Below are 27,571 nucleotides of genomic sequence, written 5' to 3'. Positions count from 1 at the left end.
ATCCCAGTAGCCAAACGCATACTGCATACTTTCGGCAAGGCAAGGCATGGCCTTGCCGTTCCTTAATTCCCACTCCCACCTGTCTGAACGCCAGTGATTGAAACTTAGAGACGAGCTAGCTGGCATCAAGAGAAATTACAAATACGGCCATTTGCCGGACCAGAAATCTCCGGCGGCAGATCTGTGATGAAGGGGTACAAGGCGCGACTTCCACATTGGAATATATCACGCTCATTGCCCCACGCCGGCTTGGTCGGTCCGAGATATCACCTTGTTATAGACAAAACATATCTACATCAAGATATGGAATGGACAGAGCCTGTGAGATTGCCACGTCATAGGCCCATAGGCAGCTGTCTGACAGACGCTCTTGCCGATCTCAAGGTTTCCTCGGCGTCTGAGCTGGAGCTTAAGCATTGGCCTCAGGCATCATGATGGGTGGACTCCGTGGGGATGATCTACAGCCGTGTGATAAGCTGGGTTTGTATGACGGGGCCAGGCCCATTGCTGCTACACCGATGTCTGTTCAGAAGGATGAGCACTGTCAATGCTTCTTCTTATCCAGCAAGGAATTGGTATGGGCCTCAGATATTCCTTGTGTCACTTGACATCAACAGCCAGGGCCATTTTGGGAATTATCCTCAGGCCTTCAACGGCACACGCTTGCGTCTGCTGCGAAGCCAAGATTAGCACGGATCAACCAGACCGTGACCAATGCCAACATGAATCTCTCTGCTTTCTCGAACCAAAACCTGGATCACACCGGAATGGCTGGATTTCAGCTGGGCTTGTCATACTTTCCCGATTGCGCCCCAGACATCTCAACAGCCAACAGCATCTCGCCCCCACTGTGTCGCGGGGGCTGTGTGGAGGGGCCGCTGGCCTGGGTCCATGCAGGCCGAGCAGGTGTTGGTGAGGCTTCTGACGTATTCCCGAGACCCAAGCTCTCGGGTACGCAGGTCGCACACGCATGTGCTGAAACGGGCGCGTAGAGACATTCGCTATAAAAAGACCCGTGCGTGCATACCTCTGTCAAGGACACTTGCCCTGGGGGCCACTCAACTCATTCGCCCAGGTGAAACGAAGCTTGGTAGAGCGTATCAAGCTTACATGCATTCCTCGTCTGCGTTTCCTGTCGAGCAGTCGGATTGCCGGATCGAGAATATCAGTGCGAGTGCGAAACGGAAAGGAAAATTTGTCACCCTACAAGGCGACAACAGACAGAGATGCCCGCGAGAAGATGTTTGACAGTGTAATTGAGATGGTGGGTCCCACGGACCTGAGACATCTGGCATCTTGTGTTTACTCAGTAGCCGCGGCGTAAAGAGACTGCAGGGGCGGCGGGGCCTGGAGTTGTGTTAAATGGCCACAGCATCACCTGTTGTCCGCATCAACTGGGTATTAAGAGCCAGCAGAAGTACCGACCTCGTCCTCCAGAGCTTCCAGAAGATCGCCCGACAGTGCTCAACCAAAATCCCACGTGTTGGTTGGGACGTTCAAACACACGAAGCCACGTTTTCCTGTCGGTTGGGTTCTGCCCAGATCCAAGCCACACGTTCCAAGCTGGTCGGTGCGTAGTGTTGCGGAGGTTGCATCACGATTTATCCAATGTTCCAGGTCGTTGATCATTGATCTTCGGTGAGCAGACCGCAGGGGTCACATCTCTACCAACCGGCCAATGATTTCTCGAGGCATGTGCGATGATCCTCGGATTAGCGACCTATACATATTGCTTGAGCGCCAGAAACAGTGTGGACCGGCACATGCGAGAGGTGCATGCACGAGATTGGGTGTTGGGGGCGAGGCATGCTCGTCGTGTTGGGGGGTGGTCGGTCCTTGCTTGTCTGAGTGAGGAAAGCCGGAGATCACTGCTGCGCGTTGCCGCAGCGTGTCCCACCTGTGACCCACATCGCGCGCTCTAAGGCTGATGACATCTGAAGCTTCGGATCCGGTTGGACGGACAGGGATTGCGAAGTTGCATTGCATTTGCAACACCTGACGCCGTAGCCACAGGGCGGGTTATTTCTTGCGACACACGATTGTCCTAGCCGATGAATCGTCCCAGGTATTGCTGAGGAAGAGGCGAGGAGAATAGGGCCGCTAGACCTATGATAAAGGGAGTGTTGGGAAGTTCATGAGGCTATACTGCAGGCTCGGAGCCACACCCGGAGAAGCTGAGGCGTGCTGGGAGTTCCCCTGACGAGTGACATGCCCAAGGGCATGGAACTTGGGGATACCGGTGCCGTGGTAGCCTGTGGAGTTACCGAGGCCGTTGGGAAAGAAAAAAAAAACATAATCTGAGATTGAGCAATGCGAGACAAGATCCAATCCGGTCTGGTACGTCCTCGATTCAGGGTACCTTAAATTTATCTCCGAAAGGGTATCCATCGCATCGGAATATTTCTATTCATATCGCGTAGAGATAAACAGGCCCATACCGATGGGTGAGTACTATAGTAAGGGAGACAGAGCAGGGCCGAAAAGCAACAAACCTTGATGCCCGCTCGATGCCCGCTCGATAGATAATGGCAGCATTCAGCAATCTTGGCATGCTCCCTGGTCACAGCTGATTAGACCCGTGTCTGCACCAAGGTTACCCGTAACTGTCTGACCGTGTGACCCGAGTCTCAACCGCTCACACGCGTTTAAACTTGACGGCTCTGGACAAGGACTGCATTTGAGCTGAATGTTCCAGGAGGCAATGTCGCGAGATCTGGGTCCTCGGTTCACGGCATGGCATCAGGGGTCCAATCCAGGTGCTGTAGAGTGTATATTGTCGAAGATATCTAGGTACGCTAGGGGGTGGTGCGGGATCTGGGAAACCTTCCCCGCCCATGTTGCACCGGGGCGTGAAAGAAGGTTTGAATGTGGCGACGGAGGGATTGAGACGATGACGCACCGAGATCTGTGGATGTTGAGATGTGAGTTCGGCCGTGTCTGAGCAGTCTGGGCATGCCTGACATATATTCCGAGCAGTAATGAAATCTTGAGCGTCTCGGCAAGGGGACAAGGAGGACCACCCTCCTGGGACGCTCATTAAATTTCCCCGAAACCCGAAGCTGCGGTTCTGGGGACGGTAACGGTGAAGGTGACGGTGACGGTGATGGTCACAGTGACGGTGGTGGTAACGGTGACAGTGCACCAAGAATACGCTTCGACACCTTGGGCCATGCGCTTTGAGTGCCTAGGAAGAGTGCTGCTTGGGTTTGAAACTGATATCAAGGAAAGGATAGGATGGAGAGAGAGAGAAGGGGGCAGGAAGAGAGAGAATTTGACGCGCGTCTAGCACAAATAGCAACGGCTGTGCCACTGGGTGTCAGGTACTCAGTAGTGTAGAGCGGTGCGGTGCGGTGCAATGTCCTGTACTCAGGTAGTGCAAAACGCAAAAAGGCAGGTGCGGACAGGATATCCATGTGTGGGCTGTGGCCTTGCCCACCCAGGTCTGCCTTCCGGGATGGCTTGCTAAATCTCCGAGACCCAGTTGTGCGGCACGGAGAGATGGAGGTCGATCATCAGAGTCAGAATCAGAATCGGCACCAGCACCAGCACCAGCTCCAACCCAGCTTCAGTACCAGTATGTATCAGCATCAGCATCACAGCCAGGGACAGGAACAGGAACGCGAACAGGACCAGGACCAGGACAAGGACAAGGACCAGGAACAGAGTCAGGTTTTGGGGGAAAATTAGCAGAGTGACGAGTTCTGTCAGTGATTGGGGCGAACGGGTGCTACGCTACCTAGGTACTCAACGGTCTAGTTTGGTAGTCGTTTTCCCTTGTTCCTCGTTCTTAAACCCCTGCCACAAGCCAGCCACTCAGGTGTTGTGCTGGCCTGAAGTGGAGTCACCCCTTCCTTTTCCTGCTCCAGGCCCTCAGTGTCGGTAACCAGCTCTTGCTTTTGACCGCGAGGCAAGTACTGTAGCTGCAGTGTCGTGACAGTCATTCAGTTCAGGGAAGGAAACCGCCCCTACCGTTTTCAGTCCCGATTTACGGTTTACAGTTTACAGCTTCCGACTCTTACAAGTGGACAGTAGCCTTTCATTTCGAGTTCATTGTCTCCAGCGTATTCGAGATCGTATCAGCGTCAGCATCATAAAAAGCATCTGCTGTGATGTAGGTCACACAGTACTACCCGTGGGCACACATTCCTGCACCTCCACACTTTAGTTGGTCTGCACGTCCGCCCTCTCTTATCGCGCGCTACTGAGCCATTGTACGTCCAAGGTCGAAAGAATGGCACGAATGGCTACTTCCTAGTGGGGATCCAAAGATTCCAGCGCCTTCCCTCTTCCAGACAGCCAAGCTCAGCCGTTTCGCTCCCCCAGGACTGCAGCCCAGCTGAGCCCACTGCAGCCCATCGCAACCCACCGCAACACATCGCGGCGCCCCATCCCATCTCGTCCCATCGTCACTGGAGCAGCGCGTGGTCGCTTAATATGTCATATCACAGCCACCCACCGTGGCCCTTAGGCCCTTGGCCCTGCCCCCGTCGTGTCATCCCTACAGTCCGTGCAGCTGTCTCGACCCAAGGGCCCTGTAATCTGTACCAAAACCCTGGAGATGCTACCTACACACTACACATCTGCACACCCACATATTACATGTAGCGTACATACAGTCCCCACCCAAGGTCATCCACCCAGTCCAAGCTCCGGATCCCAGCATCCAGGTAGCAGGTAGCGGGTGCGTCTTGTTCTATTCCCAACTGCACCGTGCCCCGTGGCCCCCTGTTCCTTGCTCTTGGTTGTGTCGTGCAATACTGCGGTACACACTTCTCCAGCAGGAGCCCTGAGCTTGCCAAATCGTAGCTTCTCAAAACTCCATTGTCTCGCCCCCTCAGTCGGGTCCTCGATTCCTGGGTCCGTCGATTTTGCCGCTCCTCACACATCACCAACCTTCACATCCCACGAGACTCGCCCTTCCAGGAACCGGACCTTTTTTTTTTTTTTTTGCCTTCCAGCTGTCGACATTTATCCTGAATATACCGTGTAACGCCAGGACACTCACCATATATGACTGTTCTCCTCCACGCCATGGACGGTTCCTGGTAGCAGGCAAAACTGCCACGACACAGCCTTGTTTCTTACCCAGACAGCCAACCCGCATCTGCCCCGGCAGTAACGTCGAGAGACGTCAGGGCACATCCGCACAGCAACGTGTCGACCAACCTCTGGGAGCGCCGAAATCCGGGCGCCGCACCAGGTCTGCCCGCCTCTCACAAGTACACATTTGAATTCACATCACTCGTCTCCACTACCGTGTGCTACCAGCCCGTCAGCCCAACATCTAGGCCCCCTTCCCGTCGACCTGGAGCCCTAGTCAGCCCATCGTGACAGCCACGGCGCCTTTTGCGGACCACACACGCTAGCCAGACGATCCCGTCCCCGTTAGAGACAAACACACCACTCTGCGCCTTTCTTTGTGTCCCCCTTCTGCCGCCCTCTGCAAGCAGCCTGTCACACCTGCTACCCGATCTTATGCCGTCCACCTCCCCGGCATCACCGTCTTGCATGTTGTGGAAGTCCAAGATCCGCTTAGTCTGATGGTAGGGACCCTTACGCCCACGGGTCGGAACGGGGGTTGCCATGTTTGGTCACTTTGCTTCTGAGGCCCAGTCGAGGTCTCAGGCACCAAGTGACGATAATGGCCAAGTCTACCCCGAGGACGACCTCAACCCTTCCACGCCTCCACAGCCAGGAACACACTCCCAACACCACCGGCCATGGCATACCTCCAACTCTACCCTCATTACCGACGACAGCTTCACAAGCGGACAGCAAGCCGAATCGCACCGACAACGGACGGCGAGCATGGACGTCCTGACGCATAAGCTTAGCAACTCGCATCTGCGTCTTGGAGACAGTGTCCCGCCTCCTTTGTATCGGTATCCGACGTCTGCTTGTTCCTCAGTGACTTCTTTAGACCAACCTACCGACCCGAGAATGGAAATGGACCCATGTTGCCAGAAGTTATCGTCATATGTGCCAAGTCTGCTCGCTGCAACCTCGTCTACATCGTCGGCTGCAGAACCTGATCATCCCAGACATTCACATAATTTCAAGCAGGACGTCAGGCGATTACGACGGCAGCCCTCATCGCTCTTTCTCAACGAGTCAGGAGGCAACAGCGCAATCCAAACTCGCGTTGAAGGGATGATATCGACTGGCACCCAATGCAATGTGTACACCCCGCCTTTAGTACCTGTCGCTCCCATTGAGGCCGACGACAACGACGGCCTGGACTATGGAGTGGGAGCAACCGGTCTAGAAATTGATGAGGGCGCTGGTGACGACGATGAGTCCGGTATTCCCTTTTTAGACAAGCTCTTATCATCACGTCGTGCAAGCGGGACAGTTGGCATCAGAAAGAATGGCTTCCCACTCTATCGATCATCGACCGACACGGCTCTTCGCTGTCAAAATCTTGTTCGAAACAAGCCGAGAATGAGGCGTCGCAAAGCAAGGCAAAAACCTCCTTCTCCTACGATGTCTGCGGGGGAGGCTTCCTCTGGAGCCTGAGCCGCCATGAAACATTTCAGTTTTTCTCTTCTTGTTTGTTTGCCACCTTGTTTTATTTTCTCATCAGTTCTTGTGTCTCTTACAGTGGGATATACCCTTTCTTTGGAATGGTCATGGCGTTCCGCGTCCGGACGATAAGTCAGTCTGCGGCATCGGGAATTTGTATCATTATCGCGCTCGGCACATTGGATCGTGGGGGAGACTCAGAACGACGGCAACGTCATGGCGTTGGGGAAATCATTTTCGGCTTCGGTGTACAGGGAAAGGAACAAGCCTAGCAGTACTTATTGAGGACATAGGTACAGTCTTTTAGGACAATAAACGGCTCACGCCAGGCCAGGAGAGCGAGAGAGACAGAGAGAGACAGAGAGAGACAGCTCTTGTACAAAGGCTTGCATGCCAGCGAGGCTTTGTGCGCGAAAATACGATTATCTTATGCCCTAAGCAGCAGTCTCGACAGCGTTCATTTCATGATCATGCAGTGGCCCAGTGGCAAGGAACACTTGTGGACAGCAAACTTTCGATGTTCGGAGCCTGCTGCAGGGCTGAAGGCTGAGCAGCACTCGTGCATCTGTTGGCTTCGAAAATGTTCGCCGCTGAGATTCTCAACCAAATAAGCTACTCCCTACATTGAGGGCTTGTGATATTTCTGGCTGACAGCATCCCAGATAGCAACACTAACCGGAAGGATCACAGCCTTGCAGTCTGGGGTAGTTGGCTATCAGCTATCGGCGCATGTATTTGGACTGCATCTGCAGTAGTTCAGGTACAGTCTTGGTGGGGCTAGGATCACCAACGGTGGTGGTACAGCATCGTTAGGCCATGTCTCACCCCTTTGCTGTTGTCTACAGGGACCTCAAATTGATGCCCATTCCACGTATTGGACGAAAGTACACTGGTCGGAGAGTTTCCGCAGTTCTCACCGGCAAGGTCTGCTCTCCTGGAATAGCGCCTCCTGAGCCGAAGAATTGGGAGTCTTCGAGGTAGTTCACAAAGAAGAAACCTCAGTCTTTGTGGTTCCCTCTTTGTGCGTCCGAACATGGACTCAAATCCGTGGCTCCGCCAGATCGGACGAGCCAAGGGAGGGACTTTGGGGTCTTCCAGACTGCATCCAGGAGGCACATCAAAAAGATAGATCTATCTGGGCAAGCCCGATGGATCGTTCCAAGATGCAGTTCTCACCAGTTGAGGCTCAGGTCTGGGCTGCATTCCAGCTGTTGCCATCCACGCATTCGTACAGCAACCAAAATAAGACCAGCCCTGCATATCTTTGGTTGCCATGGCATATAGGAGAAAAGCATCTATTTACTCTATGGATTTCAGCTTTCTTCTACTCGATTAAAAGTTCCTTTCTACCACGGTATGTTTTTTACTGAGGCAAAATTCTTCTTTCCACACACATACTCGGCGCCGCTTCTACTCGGGCGGCAGACCACGGACAGTTCCTCGAAATATAAGCCCAACATACGTTTAAGATAAGCGCAGCCAATTGCGTACAACCAGGAGCACGACAGCTCTCAGGAAGCTACCGAGCTGTTGTTCGACTGAGCCTCGACCCGTCACCCTCGGGGGAGACGCGGGACATGACACTGGCCCCCGGATCTGACACGGCTTTCGCTAGAGCCATGGATTATTCGATAGACAAAGACGAGTTCTGGCAGATCTGCGCTACTGACGCAGCAGCTGCGGGAACTTACACCGAAGACCCACGCTCCCCAAGCGATTTCTTAGACCAGTATGTGGTCACGGACGGGGCAGACTCGGGCAGCCTGGGTGCAAACTTCTTCATGCCGCTGCAAGTGGGACAAGGAGAGGACGATTTCTCGCCACCCACATCGTCTGTCACCGAGGCCATCACCAGCGCCTCCTCCACCAACGGTTCTGCAGCAGATGTATCGCGAACGACGTCGAATTTCTCGGTTGAGGAGACATTAAAAGCGATTTCATTAGCTGAAACCACCCACTACCAGCCGCTCCGGGGCAGACTCCCAGAGCGAGCCAGCGGCACCGACAGCGAGACCACACACCACGCCGTACTAGGGCCTCTTAACTCCGACGACGTCGAACAAAGGCGGCGGCTCCTGAGTGGTCGGCGCGGGCAAGAACAAGCCGCGGGTGGCTCGATTACAGACTCAGAGCTGCTCCAGCTCGAAGGTCTATCGGTGAACTCGCCCCGTAAACTGGGACCTCGCCAGACATCTGGTCCCTCTGTCCCACCCACGCCGCCGCCGCTGCAGGACTATGTCCCAACCACGACGGCTTATGACATCGCCGGGATAACTGCGAACATTGACCTGGACCAGCTGGCGCAGAACACCCGGAATCACAAGTCGTCGAGGTGGCTTGAGACGAAATACTCCAATCTCAAGAAGGCTGTCGGAGGGCTAGTGCGAGGGCCCCAGCAGCAGCAGCAACAACAGCACCAACAACAGCAGCCACCACCACCACAGCAGCAGCAGCAGCAGCACCCGAGCACAGCCCCCATCCCGCAGACCATGACGCCCTCACACGTCGAGTCAGCCAAGAAGGCCACGAGGAGGCTGGCTTCGGAGAGCCAGGCGGCTCCTTTCAACTGGGATAGTCTCCCTATTTCGCCACCGTTGACAGACTCAAACAACCTGCAACCAAGTGACGCGGCAACTTTTGGGAACGGATACCTCGATGACCCCTTCTTCGACCCTGCTGCATCCTTTACTCACGCGGTCGGTCTCGCTCCTGCGGCCCAGATCATCGGCATGGGCAACGTCCAGAATTGCAACAACCCCAACACGCCCTCTCACACTCCCGACATGGAGACCGACCATGCAATGGACGATGAGCTCACGAAGTTCTTCACCCCGAGCCACACTTGGAACCTGGACAACAGCTTCGGCTCGACGACTGGCATGGACACATCGTTCGGGTCTGTCTCATGGGGCTTCGACCCGTTATCAGACAGCGGCAGCAACCTCGACTGGCCGGCAGCGCCCGCAGACGACAGCCATACCTCGACACGCAACCACCACAACCTCACCATCCAGGTGCCACCACCATACGTACAAGACAACCGCCACCACCACGCCCCGCTGTCGGATGACCTCGCCACCAGCGGCCTGATGATCCACATGCCGCAGCCGCGGACACCAGCAACCGCGCCGCTGTTGTCGTCAAGCGTGCCGCCGATGCACCACCCGCAGCCGCCGCAGCAACAGCAACAGCATATCCCACAATACCCATTCCCAGAGCAGACGACGCCGCAACACAACATGCACTCCTTCCGAGGGCCTTACACGGACCACGGGCACTACGGCGGGACGCAGCGGCGGCCGAAGCCGCGCGCCCCGTCCAGCGGCGCCAGGTACCACCAGATGGGGCCGGCGGGGCCGGCGTCGATCTCGCCGCGCAAGACGCGCCAGCCGAGCTGCTCGTCGTCGTCGCCCAGCCCGACGCCCGGGGGCCGGCGGTCGCGGTCGGCGGGGCGGCGGGCCAGCCTGACACACCGGGCGTCGGCGAGCGACATCACGACGGTGCCGACGACGACGACGGACACGCAGACGCACGCGGTCCGCAAGCAGCGCAGCATGTCATCGTGGCGCAGGCAGAAGCGCACGACGTCGACGTCGTCGTCGGCGGACGGGTCCGGCGGCGGGGGAGGTGGAGGAGTTGGCGGTGGTGGCGGTGGCGGGTTCGTGAACTACACGCCTAACGACCACGGGGTCCTCATGACCGGGGTGGCGCCGAGCGGCAGCTCCAAGACCAAGGCGCGGCGCGAGAAGGAGGCGATAGAGAGGCAGAGGAAGCTCCTCGCTGAGGTGGGGGTTGATGTGGACCGGCTGAAGCAGGAGGGTATTGTCATCTGAAGCATCTGTATCATTATTTGTTCTTTGTGCTTCTTCCCTCAGGACGGGGGTCCTTTTCTTCCCTTTTTTGATTGCCGAGGTCTCTGATTTGGTCAAGAAAGAAACAGGGCTGTTGTTGGATGTAGGTGTTGGTGTTGTACCGTGTGGTGTAACTGACTGCATGAGCGACGTGTGAGATGTGTGAGATGAATGAGGAAGACGAAGAGTCGAGCTGTAAGAGAAACGGTGGTCGAGTGTTGGGTAATAAATAAGCAAGGGCATGAGAGCGGCGACGAAGTAAAGGAGCAATACCACCATTCAATATTAGGTCAGGTCTTTTCTTTCCTTTCTTGGAGGCATAAGGTTCAATGTGATCAACTCTTTTACGAGCTTTCGCATTCCCATCGAGATTTTACGAGATGATAAAACTTTCTTTCCTAGTGTACTGTTCCTCCCAGAGTAGATACAAGTCATACTCTCACGTCTGTGAGGCGGCGGTTGAGTATGGAGCGGATATAAGAATATACACACTCCTAGGCATTAGCTGGCAGAAAAAAGGTGCAGGGTTTATCTGATCTGATAGATGGGATGGGATGAATTGGGATGAATTAAGGATGGGATGGAACGCATGTAGACCACGTCCAACGTGTCGGCCTCGAAATCTCTGGCCCCGGCCCGTTGTGGGACCTGGGCTCCGGGACCCGGGGCGTTCTCGGCCCCGCTGCCCGCCAAGCTAGCGGATTGAATTCACAGGATCTATTCAAGCTCGAGTCTAAGCGCCAGCCTCCGCTCCCAATACTCTTTTCACCCACCAAACACCACACCTCCACCCACCGCGACGGCGGCTGTATACTTGCCATTGCACCAGCCATTCATTCATGGTTGCGCAATGGCCTCGGGCTGGTTCGGATCCAAGGCAATCGAGCTTGTCAGGGCTCGATCGCTCTTCGTCAACGTCTCTCCGACCCCGACGAGCCTGTCCGAACGCCGCGCCGTCTTGCACGCCCTCAAGCGACACGGCTCGATTGAGATATTCAAGAGGCTTCCGGTCAGTTGCTGTGCTCATGATCTAGCCAATTCTGCCGTAGCTAATGCTTCTCTTCACAGAGCCCCGAGACCTTTGTCTGCGCCCCAACCAAGACCGAAGTCGCGACGGAGCTGGTCAAGCGCAGCCCACTGACCTTCAGATTCGTCTCCGAGACGCCCGAGTCTGTCGAGGAAAAGGCCAAACCTGGCATACATCCGACAAGTGTCGCATCGCCCATGCAAGTACACGAGGACAAGGGTAACAGCAGCACCAGCGTGGCAAACTCCACCGAGCCGCGAGGGTCCGGCATCGTCAAGACCTTCACGGTACGCATCAACCCCAGCCAGAGCTACTACGAGCACAAGAAGAACATCAGGCTGTCGCCGACGCACGGCGCCTGGCCCAAGACACACACCGGCCGGGAAGACCAGGACTTTGTGTACTTTGCCCTCAAGGACGTCGTCCCGAACAACATCGCCCAGGAGGGCCTGTGCGATTGGCACACGGGGAGCCAGCTGTCTGGAGAGTCGGCGTCGATGAGGGCGCAGGCGGCAGACGCAAGGCTCTGGCACATCAAGGAGCGCCAAATGCGCAAGCGGAACAAAGCACAGGGCACCCAGGCCCATCTCGGCGGCGACCTCACGGCCGTGACGAGCCTGGGAGCCCTGGGCGGATCTACAGATGAGGCCCGGCGGGAAAGGCCGGTGTCTGGTCTTCAGCGTGGTACCGGGGCCGACTCGACCAACGAGACCGGGTCAGCGACTACTCCGACGCCGGCCTGGATTCGGCGCGCGCAGTTTAGCTTGAATCCTCTGGCAGACGGGAAACATCACAAGATTTCCAAAAGGATAGGCCACCTGGGACAGCGGTATGAATGGAAGTCAGTCTTCAATAGAGAGGCAGACACTGTCAATCTGCCGGAAACGCCAAGAGAGCCCCTGGACGGCAAGGGATGAGACTGGTTTGACACTCGCAGGGCTCAAAGCTGCAAGCCTGCAGGGCTAGCTATTGAGACAGGATTCGCCTATATTCACGGGCTATCTGGAGGTTTCATGGCTCTGCACCGATCCTACGTCCGCCGGGCGACGCAACTCGGATGCTCCCACCAGCAGCCAGGGCCCCAAAACGCCAATTGACACTGGATCACAGGCTATCTCTGGACCTCTGCGATACAGAACAGCCACGGTTAATCGGAACGGGAAGTCGAGGAGATGAAAAAAGGGCATGGGGTTGTCAATTTGGGTGGCTGCCGTCATTCGGTACCTGGAAACAGGGCATCTGGCGCTGTCCAAGGGTGCCCATGTTGCTGTGCAAGGGCATCTAGAACCAACCAGGCCGCGCCAAAAGCGACGCTGCTACGTCACCCCCCAACGCGACCGACAGGGGATCAAAACAGGACCGTGAGCACACAGACACGCTGAACACCAAATCCTACCTATCGGCCGCGCTGCTACACAACGTCACGAGAGACTGTGGTCTAGATCAACAAATTTCCCCAGTGCCGTGCGACGTGACGCCACTGGCCGCGGCCGCCCAGAGATTAACAGTAGGATGAGGCCGATGACGTCGCAGTGCTCCCACTCCCCTGTCGTTGCTGTGCCGAATTACCCCAGATCCTGATTCACAGCATATTCGACCCCCTGCCTTGCCGACCATGCTGCCGCCATGCCAATCTATATCATGGGCCAGCTTTCCTGCTGTTTTCCGGACGAACATGTGTTCCCTCGGCCATCCCGAACAGCTCTAACTTTGTTTCGACGGCATTGTTGCGTTAAAACACCACAAAAACCAGCCAAGCGTCTTCTGCTAAGACACGGCAATTGTCGACAACATGGCGGTCACCGGCTTCATCCACCACATTGGCACGTTCTTGCTGTTTACAGCAACGATCCTGCTCATCATCACGACCATTACAGCGCCTGTCGTGAACGACATCGGCATCCTGAAGGTCACCCTGAGCAATGCCACAAATGACCACTACTCGGAAGTGTCGTTTGGCACCTTTGGTTACTGTGTGCTAAACACTGCGTATGTTAACACCTTTTCGTCTCATCATCTTCCAGGAGCAGACTTGCTAACATCTCCCTCCCAGCGATGATGACCATGATTATTGCTCACGTCACACTATTGGGTACCATCCCGCCGATCTATTGACCAACCTGGAGGAAACCTCCTACTCCGACTACAGCCGCAAGGTCACCTGTACGTTTACATCCGCTCGCCTGGCAAATCCATCGCCCCTGGATTTAAAGCAGAGTACTAATTGGCTCCAGATGGTCTCACCAAGGTCATGATCCTCCACCCCATCGCGGCGGGCATAGCCTTCATTGCATTCCTCATGGCCGCTGGGTCCGGCTTCTTCGGGTCCCTGCTTGCGGCCTTCACCTCGCTCGCCGCGTTTGTCGTGACCGTAGTCGCGCTCATCTGCGACTTTGTCCTGTTCGCCCTTATTCGTGACAATGTCAACGACCAGGACAACAACTCGCACGCCTACTACAGCGCCGGCATCTGGACCATCCTGATCGCCGGCATCTGCTCGCTGCTCGGCGCCATCATCGTCTTCTTCACGTGCTGCTCCGCACGCCTGCACAAGAGGAGGAGCAGCCGCCATGCTTCCACCGTCCCCAAGAACGACTACGGTGCTGCGACGACGACTCGCCGCAGGCGGAGGTGGTTTTAAGTGGGTGGCGGGAAGTTGATTTCGGTCTTTAGGGCAAGACGGTAATGAATTAATGGAGTATGTCGCTACGAGAGCCGACACAGAATGGGATGGGAGGGGATGGAAGATATCCACAATGGCGTTCACGGGTCGAGCGTTTTGCATCATTTTGTATACCAACGCATTATACCTGTGCTGCATATCTGTTTTGCTATATTAGCCATATACCACTATACCACAACCATTTCCTAACATTTGCTGTTCCCGATATGAGTGACGAATAGACTGGTGTGGAACATTCAGACAAGCAATTTGCACCCAACTCGCGATGCAGTCATCATTGCACAGCTCGGACGGTCTTTTTGAAGCAGTCTGCCTCACTCTTCGAAATTCGCAACAATCAGTGGCTCTGATGATAATGATAATTGAGTGTATATGAATATTTATGTTGTTTTGTCAACATCCTCGCATGGTAAGACACTTGCATGGGGGCCCTTTCATGGATAGTGTAAGCTAGGGTTCTAACCCTCTATTGTCTATTGTATACGCTATTTTGGTGAATCTTGTCGCAAGGCAGAACGGATCGCACGTGGAAGTTAGGCGTGTGACTATGTGACTTTCTTCGTTTCACACGTTTACTTTGCCATCACTGGCCAGCAAGATGGCTGAGTGCCAGCGACTGGATGGCAAGAACAGGGTGGTAGGAGCATGTGTCACAGGGCTGCGGCAATCGCGCCCCGTCAGACGACGCGATGACATCTCCGTCCATCTCCTTCCGGCAACCGGCTGCCCGTCTTAAACCTCAACTCACTCTACCTAACCTTACCTCACCTCACCTCACCTCACTTCACCTCATCTCTCCTCTCCTCTCACGCTTCACTTTTCAACATCGACAGCATCATGAGCACCTAGATACCCTTTTCTTTGCCTGCATAGCATTATCTGATAGACTTTTTGACTCCAGGTCTCATGACCGAATACAAATAAAGTACCTAGTGATCCTCACTACAGAGACTTATTAGCCCTACCTGCCCACCCAGTCGAGAATGGCCCTTAGAGATATCCCCAAGTTCACCAAGCACAACCTCAGGACCATCCGCCATGCGCCCCTGCCCGAGATCTCCGGCGCCCTGGGCGACCTCGGCACCCTCCTCCCGCTGATGATCGCCCTCGCACTGCAAGGATCCATCTCGCTGCCCAGCACGCTCGTCTTCTCGGGCCTCTACAACATCGCCACCGGCGCCGTCTTCGGCATCCCGCTCCCCGTCCAGCCGATGAAGGCCATCGCCGCCGCCGCCCTGGCCTCGCACGCCAGCCAGCGGGACACGCTCGCGGCCGGCGCCCTCGTCGCCGCCGCGGTGCTGCTCCTCAGCGCGACGGGCCTGCTGCGCCTCCTGACGCTGTACATCCCCGTGCCGGTCGTCAAGGGCATCCAGTTCGGCGCGGGCCTGTCGCTCGTGCTCTCCGCCGGGTCCGGCATGCTCGGCCAGCTGGGCTGGGTCCACAACCCGCTCGACAACCGGCTCTGGGCCATCGCCGCCTTCCTGCTGCTCATCTTCACGGCCCGCGCCCCGAGGTTCCCCTACGCGCTGGTCGTCTTCCTCGTCGGCCTCGTCCTCGCCGTCGTGGCGGTCATCACGGCTGCGGGGGACAAGCGCGGCCACCTGCCCGGGTGGCAGGTCTGGCGCCCTTATACGATCATCCCCGGGTTCGGCAGCGGCGAGGCCTGGTCCATGGCCGTCGCCCAGCTGCCGCTCACGACGCTCAACTCCATCATCGCGGCCGCGGCCCTGGCGTCCGACCTCATGGGCCCCGCGCTGCCCGGGAGCACGCCGACCGTGACGGAGCTGGGCCTGTCGGTGGCGGCCATGAACCTGCTGGGCTGCTGGTTCGGCGCCATGCCCGTGTGCCACGGGGCGGGCGGGCTGGCGGCGCAGCACCGGTTCGGCGCCCGCAGCGGGGCCAGCATCATCCTGCTCGGGGCCTTCAAGCTGCTCCTCGGCCTCTTCCTCGGCACGACGCTGCTGGACCTGCTCGGCTCGTTCCCGCGCTCGGTCCTGGGCATCATGGTCGCGGCCGCCGGGCTGGAGCTCGCCAAGGTGGGCCAGAGCCTGAACCACGGCGCGCCCGACCTGTGGGAGGATAGTGTCTCGGCCGGCGGCGGCGGCGGCGGCGGCGGCGGCGGCGGCTTGGCTGCTAAGAGGCACCGCGATGTTTCGGACCAGGAGCGGGAGGAGCGGTGGACCGTCATGCTGGTTACCACGGCTGGCATCCTGGCCTTCAGGAACGACGCCGTGGGCTTCATCGCTGGCATGCTGACGCACGCTGCTTACCAGCTGTCTCACGCCCTGGAGAGGCGGCGGGGGTTTGGCGGCGAGAGGCAGCCTCTGCTGCGGTGGCCTTGAGGATAGGGAGGCATTGCGTGGGTAGAGATGGTCCGAGATAGAATGGTAGAAGCTAAGATGGCATTACGGGGCGTTCTCATATATTGAATTTTGGATATCAAGTTGAGGTTTCACTTGGTGTTGAACTTATTTTATTGGTATTATCAGTATGTTGTCATGCAGTTGAGGTATCATCACAAGCTTGTCTTGTGTCTTTCGGCCCTTCTCCCTCCGCCATGCAGCGCCAGTGTGTTGAAAGATGTCATATCTCTATGTCCCGATCACCCTTTTCCCAATCCCAATCCGCTCCCGCTTTATCGTCACGTTGAGTGATGTGATATAGTCCCGCTTCCCATAATATTGAAGAACGCCATCAAGGAGGCCTGATAGCTCGTTTAGAACAGGCCATCGATCTCGCCCGTCTCAGCATCGACATCGACGTTGAGATAGCCCGGGGCGGTCGGGAGACCAGGGATGGTCTGGATATCAGCTGCGAGAGCGTACCTGTGATTCCTTGTCAGCACACAGAATCACGAAAGACAAAAAGAAAAGTGGGCTTACAGGTAACCAGCGCCGGCCGCCATCCTCACATCCCGGATAGGTACAGTGAATCCAGTTGGTGCGCCTTTCAGATCAGGGTCATGCGAGAGCGAGTACTGCGTCTTGGCTACGCAGATTGGCAGGTTGCCGAAGCCCTGCCTCGTGTAGGTGTCGACCTTCTTCTGCGCAAGCTCACTGAACTCCACCGCGTCCGCACCGTACATCTTCTTGGCGATAGTTTCGATGCGCTCCTGAACACTGTTGCCCTCGACATCGTACAGCAGCTTGAAGTCCTTGGGCTTCTGTGATGCGGCAATGACACCGTCGGCGAGCTTGACGGCACCCTTGCCACCCTCGGCCCAGTGGTTAGACAGGATCGCGTCTTCCGCACCCGCCGCGATGGCCTCCTCGCGAATGACAGCGATCTCCGCGTCCGTGTCCGTAACAAACTTGTTGATGGCCACAACTACAGGAACACCATACTGGCGGGCATTCTGAATGTGCTTCTTGAGGTTGACGCAGCCCTTGCGCAGGACCTCGACGTTCTCTTCCTTATACACCTGTGACAGAGCAGCTCCTGGAGCGATGGGCGGTCCACCACCGTGGACCTTCAGGGCACGGACCGTGGCGACCACGACGACTACATCAGGCACGAGGCCGGACGTCCGACACTTGATGTTGAAGAATCGTTCGCCGCCCATCGTGAAGTCAAAACCGGCTTCAGTGACGACAAAGCCTGCCTTAGATTCATGGTCCTCGTCAGGTTCTGTGCCCACGAGCTTGAGCGCCATCTTGTCGGCAAGGACAGAGCTGTTGCCGATGCTAATGTTGGCGAAGGGGCCAGCATGAACAAAGACTGGCGTTCCTTCGAGCGACTGCATCAGGTTGGGCTTAATGGCGTCCTTCATCAGGGCAGTCAAAGCTCCACCAGCACCAATGTCGTCACACGTCACTGGATCTCCAGCTCGTGATGTAGCAACGACCATGCGACCCAGTCGCTCCCGCATATCCTGCAGGTCGGTGCTGAGGGCCAGGATGGCCATACATTCACTGGCCACGGATATATCGAAGCCTGTCTCACGCGTCTGGCCCTTTTCAGTAGGCGCCGTTCCCACGGTGATACCACGCAGATGACGGTCGTTCACATCAAGTACACGTCGCCAGGTGATGGTCTCCGGGTCGATATCCAATCGTGCGAACCTGTGGATTTCATCCTCGGTGAGGTCGTCGGGGTTGGTCTTTTCAATACCGAGCTTCTTCAAGCGGCGGAACATGACTGGAGCGAAGACCCGCTTGCCATTCTTGGCCGGCACAAGACGCTTGTACAGAGGACCGTCTTTTTGGGTGTTCTCGTGGAAGATGCGAGTCTCAATGGCGGCGGCCAAGAGGTTGTTTGCTGCCGTGATAGCGTGGATATCTCCAGTGAGATGCATGTTGAACTCATCCATAGGAATGACTTGGCTGTAGCCACCACCAGCGGCACCACCCTTGATTCCAAACGTTGGGCCCTGACTGGGTTGGCGCACGTTGGCGAATGTGAGTCTGCCGACGTGAGCACCAAGAGCCTGCGCAAGGCCCATAGTCGTGGTCGACTTGCCCTCGCCCAGTGGCGTTGGTGTGATACCAGTGACAACCACGTACTTGCCATTTTGGCGATGGTCAAGACGCTTGAGCAGGGAGAGGTCGACCTTGGCCTTGTGTGCACCATAGGGCTCGAGCTCTCCTGGAGCAATGCCAATCTCAGCAGCCACGCGAGTGATCTGCTTTGGTGTCTGTGCTCGGGACACAGCGATGTCTGACGGGACAGGCTCTTTCAGCTTCAATGGCAGAGCCACGATTTTCCTGTTCTTCTGCTTCTCAAAATAGTGTGTGCAAGAATCAACGACATTCTCCAGCAACATAGCCACAGTCATGGGGCCCACTCCGCCCGGCACAGGCGTGATGAAGGAGGCCACCTCGGATGCAGACTCGAAATCAACGTCGCCGACGAGACGCTGGCCGGACTTCTTGGTGGAGTCGGGGATGTAGTTTGTTCCAACATCGATGACAACCACACCAGGCTTCAAGGAAGATCCCTTGATGAAGCCTGGGTTTCCAAGGGCGGCGACGACAACATCAGCTTGTTTGAGATGAGCGTCTAAGTCTGTGCTCTTGGAGTGACAGACAGTGACGGTGGCATCAGCATGTCTGAGGAGGTAGCTGACAGGAGCGCCAACTATATCACTTCGGCCCACGACGACGGCATTCTTGCCCTTGAGGTCGACCCCGGCCTCTCGCAACAGTACCATGACGCCCTTGGGGGTGCATGGGGTGAAGAGAGGTTGACCGGTCCGCTTTGCAAGCTCACCGATGTTTTCGGGGCCGAAGCCATCGACGTCTTTCTCGGCAATGACTGCCGAGGTGATAGCATACTCAGAGATATGGTCTGGGACCGGAAGCTGGACCAATATTCCGTGGACAGATGTGTCGTTGTTCAGCTTGTAGATCTCTTGAAGGAGCTCTGCCTCGGTGATGTCTGTGGGCAGATGGATGAGTTCACATGAGATGCCAGCCTATATTCCCCTTTGCATGAGCAGCCGCACTACAACAGTCAGACTCGTTGGCTTCAGCTTACCTCCTCGGCGGCCTTGAGCTTCATGCGCACATATGTGGCTAGGAAAGAGTTAGTGCTTGGCATGTGACGACATGGAGTATTCGTGCGTGCAAGGCTTACAAGAGTCACTTCGGTCGCCCACTTCACACAAGACAAGTATTGTCAGTAACAATTCTGGCTCAATTCAGGCAGTAGTTGAATTCCCTGCTGTGAAGACATACCCTGAATGATCTTCAACGAAGGAATGTACTTTGGGTTCGCCGTCTTCCTCTCCTGGATCTCGGAGTGCAACCTTGCCCGGATACTCTTCGCGATGGCCGTGCCATCGATCTTCTGGGCGGTCATGACTGTTCTCGATGTGGAGAAGTAGGCCTTGCCAAGGACAAGTGAGTCACTGCCAACAGCAAGAGGACCGACTGTGTGTGAGGCGAGGGTGATCCTTCTGCTGTGGAGGTCGCGTGAGAAGATCGAGTTCGAGGTTCGGGTAGAGGGGGAGGTGGAAGGACGGGCAGAAAATAAAGTGTTGGTATTCCGAATCGGCGCAGGCGGGCAAAACCGCGGGGTTCGGGCTGTCAGGGACGCTGGGGTGACAGTAGTAGGGCGGACGCGGTGCTGGTCAGTATCGGCTGGGGCTCGGTGTCTAGCACACATACAGGCGGAGTCGGGGCCCGAATTGCTGGCCAAGGGACCCTGATGACAACAGCTGCAGCTGATAGGAAGAGTAAGCCAGGAACGACTCGTGCATAGACCGCTTCTACGCGTCGACGCCGCCAGCTGGGCTCTTTGATGGGACCTCTGCAGCGATGGGTGCGGCTGCCTCGAACCGCAGCACCGACTGCTGCTGACACGAGACATCATCGAAGCCATGTTTGTGGTTTTCGACGATGGCGGATCCTTTAGACCTAGTGCAATGGCGATGCGATGACTCTGCTGTAGCACAGTACTTCTTTCTCGTCTCGCAGAAGCCTGGCCTTGGTGACTCAGGATCCAGTAGCGTGTCGATCGTGACTCGCCGTTTTATTGTGACTTATCGTGGGCTTTTTGAATCCTTCCGACCCCGAGTAGGAGGGCAATTAGACAAAGAAGGCAACGGGGACAGATGTATAGCTGGTAATAGTCTGCGAAAGAGTGGCCTTGGTCGGAAGGAGACTCGTTTTGCCTGAATACGCTCTATACAACACAGACATAATCCGGTAGCTACGGCTATGTCACAGAATCAACAAATACAGAAAGGGCAACGGAGAGAAACAAGATTCAGACACGGCCAGCCTCATCTTGAAATGTGAGGACAACCGATTGGACTGCTGGAAACCCTATTACGAGAAGTAAAAGGAGCACGGTGAAGCAATGCGTCACGCTCAGACGGGCGATGACTACTCTTGATACGATGCCAATTTACACGGCCAAATCGGAGACCTTGAACGCGCCTACCTTGTCCGGTGCTTCAGATGATGACTCTGCAAGGTCGACTCAGGGTTAGGAGTCAGTGACAGGAGGGTTTGAATTTTGGGGGGGGGGGCCTCGACCAAGAGACCGGACTTAGCCCCGCGATCCAAAAACCCATGCAGCCAACCCCCATCCATGCTCACAGAGCGATCCTCCTTAGCGTGTGACTGGTGGTGACTGGGCACAGAAATAATTCGACAGCTGGTGGGGCCATCAGCTTTGTCTCCGCCGCCGCCCTCCTGCCATACCTAAATCAAAGAACAACGATCTGCCTTGGCTCGACTTGAAAATAATCCATAATAATCCTCCCACCCGCCCACGACACCTCTCTCCCTCGAATACGATTCCATCGAGTTCAATCACCAGCCCGATCAGAGCGAGACAGCCTCACAAACCGCCAACATGAGACCCATCCTTCTGGCGGGCCACGAAAGAGCCCTGACCCAAATCAAGTACGCCTGCACCTGCACCTGCACCTGAACCAACACCATCACTACCTCGAGTCGCAAGGCGCAAACATGAGCCTTCGTCTGACCTCCTCTGGAGACTCAGGTCTCAGGTGACCATGGGGTGGAGGACTTCCTGCTGACCTCGCCAACCTAACTCTTAGATACAACCGCGATGGCGACATCATCTTCTCCGTAGCAAAGGACCAGCACATCTGCGCATGGTTCTCCCACAACGGCGAGCGCTTCGGCACCTACCACGGCCACCAGGGTGCCATCTGGACCGTCGATGTCGACCCAACCAGTACAATCATCGCCTCGGGCGCCGCTGACAACACCATCAAGCTGTGGGAGATCAAGACCGGCAAGTGCCTGATGACATGGGAGTTCCCCACCGCCGTCAAGCGCGTCGAGTTCAACGAAGACGGAACCCAGCTGCTGGGCGTGACGGAGAAGCGAATGGGCCACCTGGGCACCATCGTTGTGCTCGACATCAAGCTGGACGTCACCGCAGAGCAGAACCCGGAGAAGGTCCTGACCATCGTGTGCGACGAGAGCAAGGCCACCGTCGCCGGCTGGAGCTACCTGTCCAAGTACATCATCGCCGGCCACGAGGACGGCTCCGTGTCGCAGTACGACGGCAAGACCGGCGACATCATCTACAAGATCACCCCGCACGACCTCGGCGCCCAGGTCACCGATCTGCAGTGGAGCCAGGACCGCACCTACTTCATCACCGCCTCCAAGGACAAGACGGCCAAGCTCATCTCCGCCCGCGACCTCGAGCTGCTCAAGACCTACCCCGCCGACACCCCTCTCAACAGCGCCACCATCACCCCCAAGAAGGACTTCGTCATCCTCGGTGGTGGCCAGGCTGCCATGGACGTTACCACCACTGCCGCCCGCCAGGGTAAATTCGAGGCGAGGTTCTACCACAAGATCTTCGAGGAGGAGGTCGGCCGTGTCCGTGGCCATTTCGGTCCCCTGGTAGGTTCCCCAATTCACCCCGACGACCTGCTGTTAGTGGCCTGTTTGCATATTGACCCTTGGCTGTCAGAACACCGTCGCAGCGGACCCCACCGGCAAGAGCTACGCGTCCGGAGGAGAGGACGGTTACGTCCGCGTGCACCACTTTGACAAGGGCTACTTCGACTTCCTGTACGAGGTGGAGAGGGAGCACCTCAACAGGCAATCGTGATTTATCGGCACATCTTGCGCGCCGGGCTAAAGAAAGAGAGAGAGAGAGAGAGAGAGAGAGAGCGAGAGCGCGGGGAAAGAGGGAGAGTCGTCTTTTTGTCCCCCCCAAAAAGTCTTCTCAGGGAGCATAGACAGGCAGGCAGGCGTTTCTGGCAAGAAAATCTTCTTTGCGGGGTCATTTCTTGGATGCGTTTTGCATGGGTGAGATTTGTTTTCAAAGACTGTAAGGAATCGGTCTAGAAAAATTTCAGCCCTATCAACAGCATTCTGCGATCGAATACCCGGAACGGTTGAAGTATGGCTGAGGGGAGGGTCTTTCGTGGATGAACGGCATGCCGTGAACTCAGGAGGCCAGGGCCAAAGTGAGATATCAAGGGCGATCCACGAAGGTGATGACGCTTGACGGGAACACAGTGTAGATTTCCCTGTTCATCACGATGTAGAGTCAGGAAAATGGAACTGGAGGCTTCATGAAACAGTCATTTGTCACATTCTTTTCTTTGCACCTGTCTCTGAGCGATACGCAAAGGTCTATGTATGCCGCCGCCGCATCTATGTCACAATCCACAGCCCGGCTGAACCCCAGACGCTGCTGAGCCAGCCACTCCAGAGGTTATCAATGACAGACCAAACGCCTCACCAGCCTATCTCGACTGCCAAATTTTTTCACACCCAAAACCGTCTCAACACATAGCCATCAGCTGCACAATAGAAACTCCTGGAACTCCTGAAACCCACAACCTCCCCTACGGAAGTAGCGAACACAGTTGACAACAGTTGGTGCACTGGAAGTGTCCCCCTCCACTATCTCTGCCACCGGCCTCAAAGAGCCGCTTACTTCTTCTTGCCCTTAGGCTTGCCCTTCGAAGCAGCGTTCGAATTAGTTGACGCGACGCTAGACGCACGGGATTGCGCCGCGGAGTTGGCCTTGGACTTGACATTGTCTAGTGCCTTGTTCTGTAGGCACACTTTTGTTAGCAAATGAGGCGTTGAGGGCAATTCCTAGTCATTATACTTGCCTTGACACCGTTAGTCTTTGATTTCTTCTTCGCAGGAGCCATGCCAGATACACTATCATCATCATTCTCTTCGTCTTCCACCTCCCTCTTTTGCTTGCCGTTGACACCGTTCGCACCCTTGTGGCTGGGCTGCACATCCTCGAACTCCTTGACAATTGTTGCCAGGAGAGTATTGCAGCGACGTCCCAGCTCCTGTGATGTTCTGCTGAGGAAGAACCAATCGAATCGGAACAGAGGGCTGTCCCGGATCTCGTCCCGGATCTGTTCGTAGATACCCTCGGAATCGACACCGTGCTTGTCGAGCTGGACCAGCAGGAAGCGGTCTTCCTCCTCGCTGTAGACCTTCTTGTTGGTGGTACTGACCGAGTAGTTGATCTTCAGCTGCTGAAGGGGCACGCGGTACATGGACATCTTCTTGCGTAGCATCTTTCGCTGGTGGTCAATCTTGCGGAGCTTTTCCTCGCCCTCTTCAATGTGCTTGAGATGCTTCTGCCAATCCGCGATCTCCTCGTACCGCTGCCAGAACACCTTGGCATATTGCTTGATCTCGGCAGCATTCTTGTTCTGAGTGTGCGAAGCGATTCCATCGTAATTGTTGCGGCCGTACAAGTTTGACCCGTTGATGAACTGCTGGAAATCACGACGGTTCCACTCCTCAAAGCCGCTCTTGGCCAATTCTGCCTTTTCTGCCAACTCTTCCTCGGTCAGAGGAGTGGCTTCATCGATGATGCGCTGCTCCTGCTCTCGATCGGCTTCGCGCTCAGCCAGCGTGTCCTCGTCGCCGTCTGCTAGAGGGACTTTGTAGCCAATTTCCTTGCGGTAGTAGGCTGTCTCGCGGTCCTGCAACTCCTTCAACCTGTCGGGATAAAATTGGTAATCCTGAATCGATATTTGTCTTGGAGCGCGGGGCGCCTTGGGCTTGGTGTCCGCAGTGCGACCGCCAGTTTGCAGTGCCTGCTTGTAGTACTTATCTATCGAGTAGATCTGCTCTTTGCGCTCTCGCTTTGCCGGGTTGATCCAGTTGATGCCAATTTCTTTCTTCGCACTAGTGAAGTCCTTTCCGTTCCACTCGTAAGCAGACTCCGAAGTGAACTTCTGCAGATCATCGAGCCCAAGTTTTTCGTACTTTGCATTGAGTTGCTTGGTCCTATCTTCACCAGCGGTTAGAATCGCGTCTATGTCATCATCAGTGATGCCAGCAGCTGTATCAGCTGGAGCATCCGATGCCTTCTTTGATTGGAAGATGTTCTCGGCACCGTGCTGGATCATCGACAGCAATTCATCCTTGTTGGCAGCCGCCTTTGCTGCGGTTTGAGCACGTCCTTGTTGGATGACCAGCTGATCAAGACGCAACTTCTGCGCAGCCCGTTCGAGAACTTTCTCTTCGATCGCGTTGTCAGTCACGAATCTGTAAACCACAACCTGCTTGGTCTGTCCAATGCGATGAGCTCGGTCCATGGCCTGCAGATCGGCCTGGGGGTTCCAATCGCTATCATAAAGCACCACAATATCGGCGCTCGTCAAATTGATACCCAGACCTCCTGCACGAGTAGTCAGAAGGAAGACAAACTTCTCGGAATCAGGCTTGTTGTAGTCGTCGATGGCAGCGATACGGTCCTCGTGGGCTGTGCTGCCATCGATACGACAGTACTTGTATTCTCGAAACACGCAGTAATCCTCGAGAATGTCCAACAGTCGGCTCATTTGAGAAAAGATAAGGACACGGCTGCCCTGAGCTTGCATTCGCTTCAGAAGCTTGTCCAGTACCAGCATCTTTCCGGCATTGTAGACGAGGTGCTCGTCCGTGGTGTAAGGCGGGCCAGGCTCCGCACCCTCAAAGAGATAGGGATGGTTGCAGCACTTTCGAAGCTGCATGACGATGTTCAGGAGGCGCGTCTTTGATTCCTTCTTGCCTCCAGCACCATTTACAGCGTCGATATCCTTTTCCAGGATCTTCTGGTACCACTTGACCTGCATATCTGACATGCCAACGTAGAGGTTGACCTCCTTCTTGGGAAGCAGGCTCTTCTCAACATCAGCCTTGACACGTCGCAGTAAGAAAGGGCGCAGCACGCGGTGTAGCTGTTGAACAACGGTGTCCTGATCGCGGTCCTGTGCAGAGAACCATTGATCGAAAGCGTCGGAATCACCGAAGACATCTGGAAGGAGAAAGTTGAGCAAAGCCCAAAGCTCATGGAGGTTGTTCTGGAGAGGCGTTCCGGTGATGAGCAGGCGGTTTCGAGAGTTGAAAAGCCGGATGACTTGGGCAAGAGAGGACTCCTCGTTCTTGATACGGTGAGCCTCGTCGATTATGATGTACTCCCACGCGAATTTCTTCAAGTGAGATTTCTCTCGGAGAATCATTTCGTAACTCGTGATGCAAACATCGAAATCCTCGCTCTCGAGTCGATCCGCGATGAGCTTCTGTCGTTCCTCCTTGGCGCCCTGTAGAACCAAAACCTTCACTTCGGGAGTCCATCTGGAAAACTCTCGGTTCCAGTTGTCCAGAGTGGACTTCGGAACCGTGATCAAATGTGGCCCAGTTATACCCATGATGTGTCGTAAGTAGCCGAGGAACGAAATCGTCTGGAGAGTCTTGCCCAACCCCATTTCGTCCGCCAATATACCTGAGATGCCATTCTCGTGGAGCGATATGAGCCAGTTCAGACCAGCAATCTGGTAATCTCGCATCTCGCCCTTGACAAAAGGCGGCGACTCGCGAAACACTGTTTCGGCAGACCCGCCATGCTTTTCATCCTTGAGCAGCTCGGCGTCCTCTTCAGCTTCGGTTCGGCGGCGCCTCTCAGCTGCAGCTCCGCCTTGCCGCCTAGCACCCTTCTTGACCTTTGACTCTTCCGCATTCTGGCGGTCAATCTCCTCCATGATTCCCTTGATCTTGGGGTTGGGGTTCGTCTCGATGAAGTGGCGGAAGAGGTCGGTGAGCCCAAGTAAGTAGCGAAATCGACGGACAGAGTCATCTTCCTATAATCTGTGTCAGACCCCATGCCACAACAATTTATTGCGCCACAAATCGCGCGCCTAGTGCCCCTACCTGCGATTCCCCTAGTTTGTCATGCTTCTTGCCAAATATGCTTCGTCGCAGCTGGTTTGCCTCGGCGCGTCGCCTTCTGCCGTCTGTTGTCGGCTCGCCCACTACGCTGCTAGCCGTCGTGTTTGGGTCCTCGGAGTCTGTATAGTCGGGGGTCTCGTCGACTTCCTACTTCCTGTTAGAAAGGAGATGACTGCCAGAGCGCATGATCTTGCAGCCAAAGAACGCGCCCAGGCGAGCTCATGGAGAAATGCTTCCACAAAGAACATACCATAGAGTCGTCTCCGTTCCTTCCGTCATCAGAGGCATTGTGCATTGACACGTCGGTATCGTTGGCGCTCGCGCCGGCTCCTCGAGGTCGCGCCATGGTGAAGATGTAGAGACGACGCGGGAGGTGTACCCTTTAACGCGCTCTGACGCGCTGAAAAAGTGTGGCTGAGAGTAGTTGGGACCTTCTTTTGATGATTGAGACTGCTGACTCGATGGAAGGAGGCAATGCGTGGAGGTTGAGGACGGTTCTGATCAAGGCAGTCTGGTCTTTTGGGATAAAGGTAGGGTAGTGGAAAGTTGGGAGGACTGAAGGTGAGAAGAAACGCACCCCCAAAAGCGAGTCGAGGGACAGGGGTGTGTTAAAAAGGGCCACCACGAACGCCAATCAAAGTGCGGCTGCTGCATTCACTTGTTCGAAAGTTCCCAAGTCTGCTTTGCAGCGGGCTCGGGCCACGTTAATGGCGCGGCCGATTAGATTCCTCTCGAACAGGATGCAACCCCTTCTCTGTCTGTCTCCCGAATTACGCAGCTGATGTCTGAATATGGTAGGGTGTTCATTCTCGCAGATGGCAAAAGTGGACTGCGACATAGGCGTTTAAGCCAGAGT

General features: G+C 55.8%; 8 protein-coding genes across 8 annotated transcripts; 6 read left to right on the top strand and 2 right to left on the bottom strand.

Moving 5' to 3' along the window:
* Positions 1-5,583: 5,583 nt before the first annotated feature.
* Positions 5,584-6,516, top strand: J7T55_009348 (uncharacterized protein; the record flags this gene model as incomplete). Its single annotated transcript, XM_053134666.1, has 1 exon — positions 5,584-6,516. The coding sequence occupies one exon, from the start codon at positions 5,584-5,586 to the stop codon at positions 6,514-6,516; it is 933 nt and encodes a 310-aa protein (XP_052987547.1).
* A 1,625-nt stretch (positions 6,517-8,141) lies between these two features.
* On the top strand, positions 8,142-10,355 carry J7T55_009347 (uncharacterized protein; the record flags this gene model as incomplete). Its single annotated transcript, XM_053134665.1, has 1 exon — positions 8,142-10,355. One exon carries the CDS (start codon positions 8,142-8,144, stop codon positions 10,353-10,355), a length of 2,214 nt encoding a protein of 737 aa, XP_052987546.1.
* Positions 10,356-11,223: 868 nt separating this feature from the next.
* On the top strand, positions 11,224-12,317 carry J7T55_009346 (pal1-like protein; the record flags this gene model as incomplete). The annotated part of the gene is made up of 2 exons (XM_053134664.1): positions 11,224-11,382; positions 11,442-12,317. 2 exons carry the CDS (start codon positions 11,224-11,226, stop codon positions 12,315-12,317), a joined length of 1,035 nt encoding a protein of 344 aa, XP_052987545.1.
* An 875-nt stretch (positions 12,318-13,192) lies between these two features.
* Positions 13,193-14,041, top strand: J7T55_009345 (ph-response regulator; the record flags this gene model as incomplete). The annotated part of the gene is made up of 3 exons (XM_053134663.1): positions 13,193-13,389; positions 13,454-13,563; positions 13,635-14,041. The coding sequence occupies 3 exons, from the start codon at positions 13,193-13,195 to the stop codon at positions 14,039-14,041; spliced, it is 714 nt and encodes a 237-aa protein (XP_052987544.1).
* Positions 14,042-15,066: 1,025 nt separating this feature from the next.
* Positions 15,067-16,425, top strand: J7T55_009344 (uncharacterized protein; the record flags this gene model as incomplete). The annotated part of the gene is made up of 1 exon (XM_053134662.1): positions 15,067-16,425. The coding sequence occupies one exon, from the start codon at positions 15,067-15,069 to the stop codon at positions 16,423-16,425; it is 1,359 nt and encodes a 452-aa protein (XP_052987543.1).
* Positions 16,426-16,799: 374 nt separating this feature from the next.
* Positions 16,800-19,882, bottom strand: J7T55_009343 (uncharacterized protein; the record flags this gene model as incomplete). Its single annotated transcript, XM_053134661.1, has 5 exons — positions 16,800-16,908; positions 16,966-19,496; positions 19,559-19,596; positions 19,658-19,678; positions 19,759-19,882. 5 exons carry the CDS (start codon positions 19,880-19,882, stop codon positions 16,800-16,802), a joined length of 2,823 nt encoding a protein of 940 aa, XP_052987542.1.
* Positions 19,883-21,385: 1,503 nt separating this feature from the next.
* Positions 21,386-22,627, top strand: J7T55_009342 (eukaryotic translation initiation factor 3 subunit 2; the record flags this gene model as incomplete). The annotated part of the gene is made up of 3 exons (XM_053134660.1): positions 21,386-21,435; positions 21,594-22,416; positions 22,487-22,627. The coding sequence occupies 3 exons, from the start codon at positions 21,386-21,388 to the stop codon at positions 22,625-22,627; spliced, it is 1,014 nt and encodes a 337-aa protein (XP_052987541.1).
* An 833-nt stretch (positions 22,628-23,460) lies between these two features.
* J7T55_009341 (uncharacterized protein) lies at positions 23,461-27,061 on the bottom strand (the record flags this gene model as incomplete). Its single annotated transcript, XM_053134659.1, has 4 exons — positions 23,461-23,583; positions 23,697-26,627; positions 26,698-26,862; positions 26,966-27,061. 4 exons carry the CDS (start codon positions 27,059-27,061, stop codon positions 23,461-23,463), a joined length of 3,315 nt encoding a protein of 1,104 aa, XP_052987540.1.
* Positions 27,062-27,571: the final 510 nt, after the last annotated feature.

The sequence above is a fragment of the Diaporthe amygdali genome, assembly GCF_026229845.1.
Source record: "Diaporthe amygdali strain CAA958 chromosome Unknown NODE_47_length_302777_cov_65_667284, whole genome shotgun sequence".
NCBI classification, from domain to species: Eukaryota; Fungi; Ascomycota; class Sordariomycetes; order Diaporthales; family Diaporthaceae; genus Diaporthe; species Diaporthe amygdali.
The sequence above is the reverse complement of the archived record's forward strand: the minus strand, read 5'-3'. Positions and strand labels throughout refer to the sequence as shown.